The sequence below is a fragment of the Phascolarctos cinereus genome, unplaced genomic scaffold, assembly GCF_003287225.1.
Source record: "Phascolarctos cinereus isolate Bilbo 61053 unplaced genomic scaffold, phaCin_HiC Scaffold_726;HRSCAF=1367, whole genome shotgun sequence".
NCBI classification, from domain to species: Eukaryota; Metazoa; Chordata; class Mammalia; order Diprotodontia; family Phascolarctidae; genus Phascolarctos; species Phascolarctos cinereus.
Window position 1 is genome coordinate 390,818,951 of NW_027556098.1, and position 12,920 is coordinate 390,831,870.

General features: G+C 45.9%; 1 protein-coding gene across 1 annotated transcript in view; it reads right to left on the reverse strand.

The window, feature by feature from the left end:
* The window catches only part of PEX14 (peroxisomal biogenesis factor 14), a 151,164-nt gene that overhangs the window by 70,737 nt on the left and 67,507 nt on the right, over positions 1-12,920 (reverse strand). Inside the window, 1 exon segment of the mRNA XM_020974097.2 lies at positions 11,836-11,920. Coding sequence (XP_020829756.1) covers positions 11,836-11,920 — 85 coding nt within the window.

Below are 12,920 nucleotides of genomic sequence, written 5' to 3' on the forward strand. Positions count from 1 at the left end.
TGAGAAGTGGAATAAAAGTCAATGTTCCTCTGAGAGATGTCAATCCTTCACTCCTAGAAAGAAGGAATTTCACATACAGGCATAGAACAGAACTTCATATCTTCGAATCTATATTTAGGACTCATTGGTTAGTAGCAATTCATTATGTAGCTTCTTATGTCATACAATTCCACTGGAATAGCGACTAGACCAGTGATCTCATCCTAGGAGGAAACCTCCTTTGGGCACCTTCTCTGCAGCCGAGCAGTCCCAGTGTACTTCAGGCGAAATCACCTGCCCAGAGCCACACCACCAGGGCCCAGCAGAGCTAGCTCTCTATCCACAACACTATGCTGGGTCTCATAATTCCATAGGTTAAAAAACAATTCTCTCTTCCTCTGGAGCATAATCTTATAAAACATACATTTAAAAAATTCTGTCTCCAGTTACAGGCAAGAAGTTCACCATTTTAGAAGTACATTATAGTGAGATTTCAAGTACATCTGAAACATTATAGTAGGCATACCAGGTGGGAGCCATACTATATTTTCATAGGCAATAAGGTAACTAGCATTTAAACAGCACCTCCTATGTGCCAGGTACTAGCGCTTCACAAATATTCTCTCATGTGATCCTCACACCAATCCTGGGAGGCAGGTTATTGTCTCCATTTTACAGTTGAGGAAGCTGAGCAAAAACAGAGGTTAAGTGGCTTGCCCAAGGTTACACAGCTAGTAAGTATCTGAAATCGGGTCTCCATGACTCCAGGCCTAGACCTCTGCGCACTGTCACACCGCCTCGCTGTCTCAGAGCCTCACATTATTGTAGACCTAGAAAGAACCTGAGAAATCAATCATGTCTCTAAATACACAGACAGGTAAACCAAGGCCCATAAAAGTTAATTAATAGCCATATGTGGGGGCAGCTAGGTGGTGCAGTGGATAGAGCACCGGTCCTGAAGTCAAGAGGCCTTGAGTTCAAATACGGCCTCAGACCAAACACTTGACACTTACTAACTATGTGACCCTGGGCAAGTCACTTAACCCCAATTGCCTAAAAATTAAAAAAAAAATTTTTAAATAGCCATATGTAGGTAATCATCGGTTTTTCCAGAATTTCCCCCATCTCCTGCCTCCTGATAGAACTTCCAAAATAAGCCTAATTCTCTAATTCTCTGCAACTTACACTGGACTCCTTACTTCAAGGATTTGAATTACCACCAAAAATGTTTCGTGGGTTCACGTGAATGGAAATGGCATGTTTTGCACATAACAGAAACTCAAAATGTTTGATGAATAGTTCCTACCACAAATAAAACATGTCTAAAATGGGATGCACTGTTTTCCCCCATAACCCATCTCTCCTCCAAATGTCCCCTCTATCCATGGAGGGCACTCCCATCCTTAGAGGCTCCTTCACCCTCCACAGCCAGTCAGCTGCCAGGCCTCATACATTCTACCTGGCTCACCTCTTCTCTCATCATTTGTCTTTTACCAACTGTGCTAGCATCTTAACTGGGCTCCCTACTTCTAATCTCTACCTTCTCCAGTCCATTCTCCACACAACTGGCAAAATAATCTGCCTTAATCAATCAATCAACGAGCATTTACCAAAGGGTCACTATGTACCAGACACTGCACTAAACCCTGGGTTTAGAAAGAAAGGCAAAAACATTCTACTGGGGGAGTCAACGTAAATAAATCAGTTCAGTATAGAACCTTCAATGGATCCCCACTGCTTCTGGGATAAAACAGAAACTATTTAGCCTGTCATTTACAGCCCTAAAACATGGCTATAGCCTATGTTTCTGGACATTCCACATTACCCACCTCCTTCTCCTCTTCCTCTCTCTCCCTTTCTCTCTCCCTCCCTCCCTCTCTCTCTCTCTCTCTCTCTCTCTCTCTCTCTCTCTCTCTCTCTCTCTCTCTCTCTCTCATCCAGTGTTTTAGCTATCTATCCCTCCCAGCTTTGTGTCATCTGCACGTTGGACAAACATACCGTTTATGTTCTTATCCAAGTCATTGATAAATAGATATTAAACAGCCCAGGATGAACACAGACTCCAATGGCGACCTCCTGCTAAGTTAGCATGGAGTCAGTGAAGCCTATTTTTCAATCTCTTAACTAGACATTCAACCAATTCGAAACCTCATTGCTACAGCCGAGGTCTTTTCCACAAAAATGTTAACAGGTACTTTACCAAATTCTCTGCCAAAACCTGGACATTCGCCATGGAGATCACTCTCCTGGCTTGCCAGGTTAGTAACTAACCCACTCAATGATGGAGAGATGTGTAGGACTTGTTCTTGATGAAGCCAGGCCAACTTCCTTTCTAGATGCTCCCTAACCAGCTCTAGAATTGTTCATTCTAGGATTTCCCTAGTAATCAAAGTCAGGTACGTTGGCTTCAAGTCTGCATTTCCTTCTCTCGTCCCTTTTTGGAGAACGAGGAGAACTGCACCTACACATCTCATCCCACAGTACATCTCCCCTGTACCACTCTCTCTCATTCTCCCCAACCTCTCCAATATCACCAAAGATGGGGCAGCCATCACGGTAATGCTTCTCTTAGTCCCAAGCCTATTGAGGTCACATGGGTCAGTCAAGAAACATTTCTCAAGCACCTTCTATGTGCCAGACACAGCGTTAAGCACCAGGCACGCAAAGAAAGGCAAAACCCAGTTCCTGCTCTCAAAGAGCGATCGTGTATAAGTAAGGCAAAGACAGGATAAACTAGAGACAGTTAACAGATGGAAGCCTCTAGAATTAAAGGGGATCAGGAAAGGCTTCCTGTAGGAAGTGGTTTTTGTGGCTGCAATTTGAAGGAAGCCAGAAACATCAGGTGGAGTTGAGGAGGGAGAATTCCGGGGGTGAGGGAGGGCCAAGGGGGAGACAGCCAGTGAAAACACCTAGACTCTGGAGATGGGTGTCTTGTGTGAGAAATCACAAGGAAAGCAGTGTCGCTGGACTACCAGGCGGATGGGTGAGTGGATGGGAGAGGGATGGGGAGAGGGCAGGCTATGAAAGGCTTTGCATGCCATCGAGAGGATTTTAGATTTGGTCCTGGAGGTGCAAAGGAGCTGCTGGAGTTTCAGGGAGCAGAGGCGAGGGGAGGGGTGGCGTGTCAGAGCTACTCTTTAAAATCACTTTGGCAGCTGAATGGAAGAAGGAGCCGGGAGAGACTGGAGCTCTTGTCCCGAGCCAGGTGACTGGAATTCAGTGAGGCATTCCTCACTTCCTTGTTTGTCTTCGGCACAAACTCTCTGCCAGCTATCCTTTATCTTGTCATTTCCAATGCAAAGGTCATTCTTCTGGACAGAGAAAACAAAACAGGAATTCTGTAGTTCTGTCTTCACTTCCCTGTCAACTAAGCACTGGTCCTACGTCTTCTTCGATGCTTCCCTTTTCCTCAATACAGTAACACACAAAAACAGGCAGCCACACCAGCCCTTCTGCTCCCCTTAGGTGCCCCTGGCAGCCAGCTTCGGCTCACTCTGACAACACTGTCACAGGACGGGGCCACGCTCTCATGTTCACTCTCTGTTGCCTGTCCTTGCTTCCATCTTCTAAACACTGTGCTTGAAAATATAAAGTTGGTTGGAGAATTCTCTGTGCATCCACAACCAATCTCTTTAGAAAATCTGTGCTTTTTCCTCCTTGCTGGAATTCTTTCCCTTTGTGTCTTGCAAATTTCCCATCTCTCCTTTACTGACTTCCTCTGAAGAATTTTAGATTATGAGATCCTTTGAAAATTCTAAAGTCTACTTTCCCAAAATCGTGGATGTATGTCAGCCCATGCCTGGCTTTCCTATTCTTCTCTCCTCAAAGTTCTCATCATTTCCAACTTAGCAACCAGATTGTCCCTGTTAGTGAGAAATCAGATCCAGGAGAGAATTCCTATTGGTTCTTCTACCTTTTGAAGGATAAAATTATCACTAAAACAAGTCGTGCTTTGTTTCTGGTTTTGGGAGGGGGTTTTTGCAAAAAAAAAAAAAGATCTCCAGCACATATCTCGATAACTGACTCACTCTGTCCCCAATCACTACTATATCATGCTTCTGTGCTGGGCTTTCTATCTATTTCCTGAACTTATCTATTTCCTCTTTCTGTCCTGGTGGTCTGTAGTATACTCACTCTAAGGACAAAATTACTTCTTTCTCTCCCTTCAGTGATCTCCATCTAAAAGCTCCCGGCTATCCTTCTCCGACTTCCTGGACTTCCTTACACGAGGATTTTTAACATACAGTCATCCCCGCCACACACCCCTTTTACCCATCTTGTTTCTTCTGTATTAATCATCCAGAGCCTTAGTCTACTCACAGGCTACGACTCCCCAAGTCTCATCCAGGATAATGATGAGATCTCATCTGCCTCCTTGGATTATGATCTGCTCTTCCTGTGTACAGAAACTTGGGGTCACAGGCTGTACGTACCCTTGGCTCCTTTCTTAGATTCTGTTCATCATGAGCTTTAGCTCATCTCAGCTGCCACCCTCGTCTCTCACAGCAGCTCCTCTCTGCAGTCCCTGGTTTAAGGAACACGCACCGTGTTCTTTCTCCCTCATCCTTTTTGCTGGTTCCCTGAACTCCATAATCCTCAGCAACCTGAATCGTCACACCTTACACAGGCCATCTTGTTCTTCTCTTTGGTCCTATCTTTCTGCCTTCCTCCCCGTCCAGACAAAATAAATGTAATAGTATTGGCTCTTTCCCCTTACTTCCTCCTCTCTCTCCCCCTGCCACTTCCTTTAGTGCCTCCATTCATTTCATCAGGTTACCGTACTGAAGAGCTCCAAAGCTTAGATGAGACCCGGCCCTGCTGGGCTCATGGTCCAGTGGAGAGATAAGACACAAACACAAAAGTACGCAAAGTCCTACACCATCTCCTCGGGGTCCCCAGTCTGGCTCTGTCAGGGTTCTCATCGACCACCGAGAGCTGGCGTCACTGACAGCTCCACACGACAGCGCAGCGTCACAGGCTCCCATACATCAGTTCCTCTTACTGTAGCTGGGCTTGGGGCTCTCCTTCAGGCCCTGTTTTCACGGTCACTGAGGGAAATTTTTCTTCTTCACTCCTAACAACCCAACCCTCTCGTTTCAGAGTGAAGTCTAGGACCCTTACCTGGTCCCCCATAACCACCTGGGGGAAGCACCTGTAGTCACTGTTAATGTGCTACAGCCTCTGAGTCAGAGAGCGAGAGTTTCTGTATTTCCATGGCTTTCAGCTGCCCTAACTGCTGTAGGTCTCAAGGATTCAGAGAGTTCAAGACAGGTTGGATAAGAAGGGGAATAGGAAAATTGATAGGGGGTGAAAAAAATAGTCAGTGTGATGAACAGGCTGGCAGAGAAGAGCAGAAGATAGATATGCAGACGCAAGCCTGGCAGGAAAGGAAGATGGTCCACTCACAGCAGATGGATAGAGATGCTCAATCATTCCCAGAAACAAACACGTTGCTGCAGCACAAAGCCCTGGACCCATTCCTGGGGATGTTTGTATTGGTAGCACCGCTGCCTCATCCACCAGCAGGCCGAGCACCCTCCCTGCCCCCAACGTTATCTCCCCTGGGCAAACAAGGGCAGGAAGCCACAGAGAACCACAGGAGTCAGACAGGAGAGATGGGCCGAACTGCTGCAGGCTACATACATGCTCAGGAATGAGCGCTCCCTTTCCCTGGGGTTTAGTTATTGTCTAAAACCTTGTTTCTGCTCTACGTTCCTTTGCTACCTCTCCAGTCCCATCCAAAGAATCCTAACAAACACTTGGTGACCACCAAACTCCGCAGCCAGTAGACCCCTTGAATCTCCAGACTGTAGAGTGGATCTCTTCTCTCCGGTCATCTAGCACTGGGAGAACAGTAAAAAGGTAAAACGTTAATCAATTCATTTTTTTCCTAATAAATGGGGCTTCTTCAAAAATGTATAGGAGTCAATAATTTTATCACCTCCTAATGAAACCCCCAAATTTAGAGCTTTCCAAATCACTTGTTTGGCCTAGGCACCTCCTAATCCACGTCCTATTAATCTGAGTGTTAAGAGGCCCGCCCTCCCCACCCCTCACTCTTACGCAAATCAACACCCACAGTGCTAGCCCTGCCTAAGAACTATCTTACTATGAACAACTGGACCACAATCTAGCTGGGGAGAGCAAAGGGAAATAATCACACTGCCTTCCCATCCCCCACTGCAAACTTGTCTGTTGGTTCAAGAAAAGGCTTTGTAGAGACTTCAGGCTTCACCAAGACGCATTAAAGAATTAATTATAAAGCAAAGCTGAAGGAGAAAATTAATTTTAGAAACACAAGAGGTTACAATTTTTTTTATCTGGAGATGGGGGAGGAAACACAGTTATTTTCGTTTTCATCCTAGGGGCACAAGCTGGGAGCTGTCCAGTCGATAACCTGGCCATCAGAACAAGGTTTGTAATTAAAAGGTCAGTGACCTGGAAAGCTAGGGCCTCACTCCCAGGGCTTCTCAGTAATGGCGGAGCTATTAAATTAAGACTGCTATGAAATCAATGCTAAAAAAGCTTTCATGGTAACGAGATTCCATTCAAGGACATGCAAACTGCCTTATGAAATGGACTTACATTATAAAAAAGAAAAGTAATAAAAGAGAGTTAAATTGAAATCTGTGTAAGAATTTACTCCCCTTTAAAATACTCCCAAGTTAGAGGCCTGCTCACCTCCTCTCTACTGCCAAGGCTGAGGCCCAGTTGGTTTCTTCCTAGGGAAGAGGTAGCTTTGCTGCTGAAGACTTGCCTTCCAAGATGAGACTGAAGAGGAGATCTATTTTCACCTCCTAGACTCAGGGATACAACATTTTCCCTCTCCAGTGGGGTGAGAGATATTTCCAGCGTGAGGCAGAGTAGGTTTGTTAGCTTCCTCCTCAGAGAAGGAAGCAACTTGTGAATGGGCCGCTGACAGCCAGCATCGATTAATGCTTTTCCACCCGCACTCAGAGGGCACGCCAACTAGGGAGACACAGAAGAAGTCCTCTCGTCCCAGCTTTTCATTCCCTTAGGTGTGTAGGAATCACACCGACAGGCCACTGTCCCCCCACCAACCATTAAAAGGTCAGCACTTCTACTGACCTAGGCCTCCAGCACTTCGTGGTTCCAGCACCAAAGCACCACAGGCTTACAGACATCGACTCTGGACACTCCCCTTCCTGGGCTGACTCTCTGTTGTTGCTTTTTAGATTAATCCGGCCTTCTGGCCTCTAGCCTGCTTCAGGCCCCAAAGCTGACACTGCCTGGCAAGCACGACTTCTAAATCTAGGCTGCTTCACTGAGGGTCTGAGCCCCCCACACAGCGGCTGACGAGGCAGCCTCATGGGTCACTGCAGAAGCAAGGAGTTGGAAGGCAAACAAAAACATTTATTCGAACACACTGAAGGTGAACAGCTGCTTTTCTCTTTCATCCAAAAAGTTCTCAATAAAAAAAAAGAGGAAATGTTGTAAATTACACAAAATGGCAGTACCAACTTCAAAGAAATGATAAATGATTCTAATAACTTCGAGTTTCTCATTAATGACTCCACGTCCAGAGTTTGAAGCATCCTAAAAGGATCGCGACAAAATGGTGAAAAGTTGAGATGAACCCAATGCCCTCTTCTGAGACTTCCCCCCGCAAAAAAAATCAGGGACCACCCACCCCTAACCCACGGGTAATAGGGGCAGGATGCAGTCGAAGCTCCCAGCTGTGGTTTCATAATAAAACAAACTCAGCTGATGCTCCTAAAGTAACCTTCATTTTCCACTGAACTGACATGCACTACAGGGACCTCAATTTCTATATTAAATATTAAATAATATTAAAAGAAAAACAAAATTGGATTTGCCTTTTCAGGAAAGAGATGTTTATTAAAAAAAAAAACCTCCAGATTATAATTCAAGTCAGTGCTTCACTGCAATTCCCCAAAGTGACATTTGCTAGGAAAAGCCAAGACTCCTGAAGCTGCGAGCCCCCCCAAAGCCAGGGCTCCAAACCCACTCACTGCAATGACTCCTTTGGGGAGAGGCCGAGAGGGTGCCTGCCAGTAGCCTCCCGCAGTCAATGAGCCGCCCAGGTTCCCTCTCAGCAACTGCAAGGGGGCTAAGGGACTGACTGTGGGCTTGCTGCCCTGCTGTGCAGCACCAGACTCCCCCACCCCCATCCCCAGCCAGAGGCTGCCGAGCTATTCTGATCCTACAAGCCTGACCGAGGGAACCAGTGGGAATTGGAAACGGGAAGTTTAAATCCACAAAGGGGCCTTTTCTTCCCCAGGCACCCATCAAACCTTGCAATTCTCTATCCAGGGAGGTCCTGCCAGAACCCACCCTATGGGGATTCCATCCGGAAATGGCTGAGGACTGGCTCCAGCAGCATCTTGAGAGGATAATGGAGGTGGGTGATTAAGAGACCTTCCTGGTCCTGTCCATGCACAGTTTATGATTCTGCTTGTGGACAGACACGTGCCCAGCTACCCAAGTTTTTTTCCCTTGGTTTTGGGTTTGAAATAGAACATTCCTGCTAAAACATATTTCTCATCTACACACTGAGAGGGGGGCCTCGCTGAGCACTACAATCCCTTCCAGCTTCATCCTCCTATGGCTTGTTCTCGGCATTTCTCCTTGTTCCTTGGCTCATAAAGACACACACTCTGCCCAAAAGGCTTTTTGCCTAGTCAAGCAGACTAGCTTGAGGAGCACTGATTTGGGGTCTATATGCCTTGGAGTTCAACAGTTTAAGTGGCTGAAAGTGGAAACTCTCTCTTCCTATGCAGAGGTGCTTGGTACACTGAGAAGTTGAAGGACTTGTCCATGGCCTCACAGTCAATGCATGTGCAAGGCAGGGCTTGAACCTGGGTCCTCCTGACTTTAAGTCCTACAATCTACCCATACCAAAGGCAATTAAGTCTGCTAAGTAATTTGGGTAGTAGTAATGAATAAAGGAGGGAGCCACTGAGAATGAGAGTAACCAGAAGAGTTCTGGGACACAGTTGACTATCTCATGCAAGCCACAGCCGGTCATCCTAAAGTCAAGACATTTAATGGTAAGCACAGACCCACAAAGCAGTCACCTTGGGCAGGGGAGCTGGCCCCGGTCCTGAGGTTAGCAGATAGCTAAAACTGGGCAAAGCAGAAGGGAGGAAATGGGCACATTTGGTTCACCATTCAACGGCTGTGGATAAAAGCACATCCGTTGTCACAGAGATGGCCAGAGGGCACTGGCTCACTCCAGCTGAGTTTCGTGGAGCTTTGCTCTCCTAGGTTTCACATTCATAATGATTAGAAGAGAGGCAGGGAACACCATTACAAAGAACAAAAAAAGGCACAACAAATAACAAACAGTTTCTGCTCTTCAATAATTATGAGCCGAGTAGCTCATAAGAGGTATTATTTAGGCCTGTGTGGATGTGAGTGTCTGTCTATCTCTTTCGGTCTCTGTCTCTCTCTGTCTCTCTGTCTCTCTCTCTCTCTCTCTCTCTCTCTCTCTCTCTCTCTCTCTCTCTCCCTCTTTCCCTCTCCCAGTCAGGGATTTATTAAAATTAAACAGATTAGATGAAGCTCTTGATACTAAAACTGCTCAGCAAGGCCTGCGGTGGGAAGTGCCGAGCAAACACCAGAGACATTTGTCTCCAAATTGCTCTAAATACCTTCTGCAAATGAAATTCTAACCCAGCTGCATTGGAGAGAAAATGAGGGATAACTGGTCACTGCCAGTGGAAGAGCAGCTCGGGCAGTTATAATAGTGCACAATATACTGGGGCTAAGGATCTCTCAGCAACAATAGATTTTGTATCAGGTTACCGTGGGTAATCAGCACGGCTTTTAGGCTCAGCTTTCCCCTGCTTCATTGCTTTGATGATAGAGCTGAAATCCCCAAGCTTTCATGATTAATTACTCCCCACAGGTCCGCAGATTTCAAGGAAAAACTCTTCCATGGCACGATGCTCACACAGTGGAGTGCTTGGCCAACAAACTCCAGATTTTCATAATCTCCTAAATGCGCAGAGTGCCCACGACACCATCAGCACATGGATGCCGCCCCTCAGGCCTCGGCCACTCCAGAGAGGCCGGAAAGGCAACGTGGCAGCCTCCTTCCTAGCTGCTGCCCCAGTGATGCCAGTTCCTGAACACACCACTGGGCCCTCTGCTCTCAGGGGATTCCTGATGGGATGCTGGCCTAAGACAGGCTCAGAACTTCACTTGGGCCAAGGAAAGAAGCATCCCTTTAGGTGGGCATCACAAAATAGTGCCTAGCATACAGCACCAAACAATTTCACCTCCCCTTCAAGCCATTTCAATGGGGCTTTTTGGGTAGATTGCTATTCTAGATACTAAAGAAGAAATAATATTTTTTTTGAGTAGGGGGAAAAAGTTGGGGGAGCTTGCCCCAAAACTAATTTTTTAAGCTGTATCAAAATCTATCATCAAATGGTCAAAAGATAGAAACAGGCAGTTTTCAAAGAAAGAAATGCAAGTTATCAACAATCATATGAAAAAATGTTCCAAATCACTAACAAATTAAAGCAACTTGTGAGGTTTCACCTCATACCCCTCAGATTGGCAAAATTAACGAAAAAAGAGAAATGACAATTGTCAGTGGAGCTGGGCCCGTCATTCTGGAAAGCAATTTGGAACTATGCCCCAAAAGTCACTAACCTGTGCGTGTACCCTTTAGCCCGGTGATAACACTACTGGGTCTGAAGATCAAAGAAAGAGAAAGAGGACTGGTGTATAAACATATTGATAGCATCTCTTTTTGTAGAGGCAAAGAACCCGGAAACTAAAAGGGGTAGTCATCAACTGGAAAATGGTAAAACAAATCATGCTACGTGAATGTAACAGAATATTATTATGCTGTGAGAAATGACAAGAGGAATGGATCCAAAGAAATCCGGGAAAACACATATGAATTAATGCACAGTGAAGTGAGAAGAACCAGCGGACAACTCCTGCAATACCACCAGCTCTATAAAGACAAGTGTGGAAGACTTAAGAACTCTGATCCCTGTATGACCAAGCACAGGTACAGAGGACCAGTGATGAAGCACACAGCCCACTTCCCGACCAGAGAGGATGGACTCCGCGTAGACAATGAGACATGCATTTCTGATGTGGTCATGCTGGGAATGTATTTTACTTCACTATTCATATTTATTGTAAGAGTTTTGTCTTTCTTTTCTTCCAACGTGGGGGAGGGGGGTAAGTGGGCCAATGGGAGGGAGTCAACTGAGAGAAAAAAAGTCCCATTCCCCCACCTCTCTTCCCAAAAGATCTTCTATCTTCCTTCATCAGTTACTGACTCCCAACCTGGAGACTTGGCAGGAAAAGGCCAATCTGTTTGGTGTCCCCAGCACAGCCACCACAGACTCTGCTTCAGGCAGTACTGAATTTGATGAGATTCCTTCTACTCCAGTCTACAGAAATACTAGAGCACCAGCAATTTCCCATTTCAGCCTGTAAATCAGACTGACCCCAAGCCTGACCTTAACCTGACCTTGCTGAGCCCCTCAGTCTTTGCGCCTCTCCGGCTCTGCTCTTTTCTGAAGCAGGTGACCTCCTAACCCACAGCTGGCCATCCTGAGGCCAGGGGGATTCATAGAATAGTCCTTATGCTAAGGGGCCTTTGTCTTTTCTTTTTGTCTTTTTTGCCCCCATGCGTTCTGTGGAACAGTGCTCGTTGGATGATCTTTCTGTTCCACAGAAAGGAAAAAAAAACCTGTATTCCCACTTGATAGGAAATCAGATGAGTGCACAGACTATTCTTTGAGCGCACAAGATGCCTGTTATTAAAAGCATGCTTCCTCCCCAAACCTGTCTCCACGTCCGTTTTTTGGTAGACAATTCAGAGTAATTAAAGTACTTATGTACCTTTCTTCTTAAGAAATGCCCTTCTGGTTGAAAGTGGGCTTTGGCGGACCCGGGAGTTCTGTAGAAACTTGACTGCAGTGGCAATCTGGGTGGGAAGAGAAAACAGAAGACAATAAAATGTCAGGAGTCTGAAGTTGAAGACTGAAAAGCCAAATGGTTCATTCAGTCCAGGTCTGTGGAAACAAAGCCTACGTGTCAGTCAAATTTGTCAAACATCTTTTACAAAACAAAAAACTATCTTAAAAAATATGATGTCATTTCTCAGCTCAACAGCCTCCAACAGGCCTTTCCCCAAAAGGTCAATTTGAAACTCTCTTGACTTTCAGCCCCTCCATGATCTACCCCTAAACTACTTGTTGAACTTTATTCCTGCAGAACATCACCTCCCAAGGCAAAGTGGCTGGCCCACAGTAGGCATTTTAAAAATGCTTGTTGAATTAAACAAACTTTCCCAATGGGCCCAACACACTCCTCCCACTCCCCGGGCCAGGCTTATATCCTGAGGGACCCATAAAGCACCAGGCTCACTCTGGCCACTGTATGCCTGGCCCATCTATTTTCCCTCCACTTCTCTAAATTCTACTCGCCTCCAGTTACAGACGCACACGGCTGGAAGTCACATCCTACACTCTTATTGCTAATCCAGTGTTTCGTGTGGGAATTTCTTGTTCCTTCCAACTAGACTACCAGCCTCTCAAGGTAGAGGAAAGAATGCCCTATTTCATTCTCTTCTGCTATCCCTACAATAGGCATGCAATAAATACTAACTGAATTCAATTTCCCAAACACTTACTAAGCATCTGCTCTGTGTAAGGCCCTGTCCTAGAAGCTAAGGAGACAAAGGAAAAAGGAACAAACTTCAGAACCACTAAGCTGCCTGTAGAGACCATCTGGTCTAGCGGTTCTCAGACTTTCTGGCCTCAGGACTCCTTTATACTCTTAAAAACGGTTGAGGACCCCTCAACCAGCTTTGTTTATGTGAGTTATTTCTATCAATATTTGTTGCATTAGAAATGCAAACACCTTGGTATTATTGTGAAAATGGTCTGACTTCACGGACTCCGGAGAGGATCTTCAGGACTCCG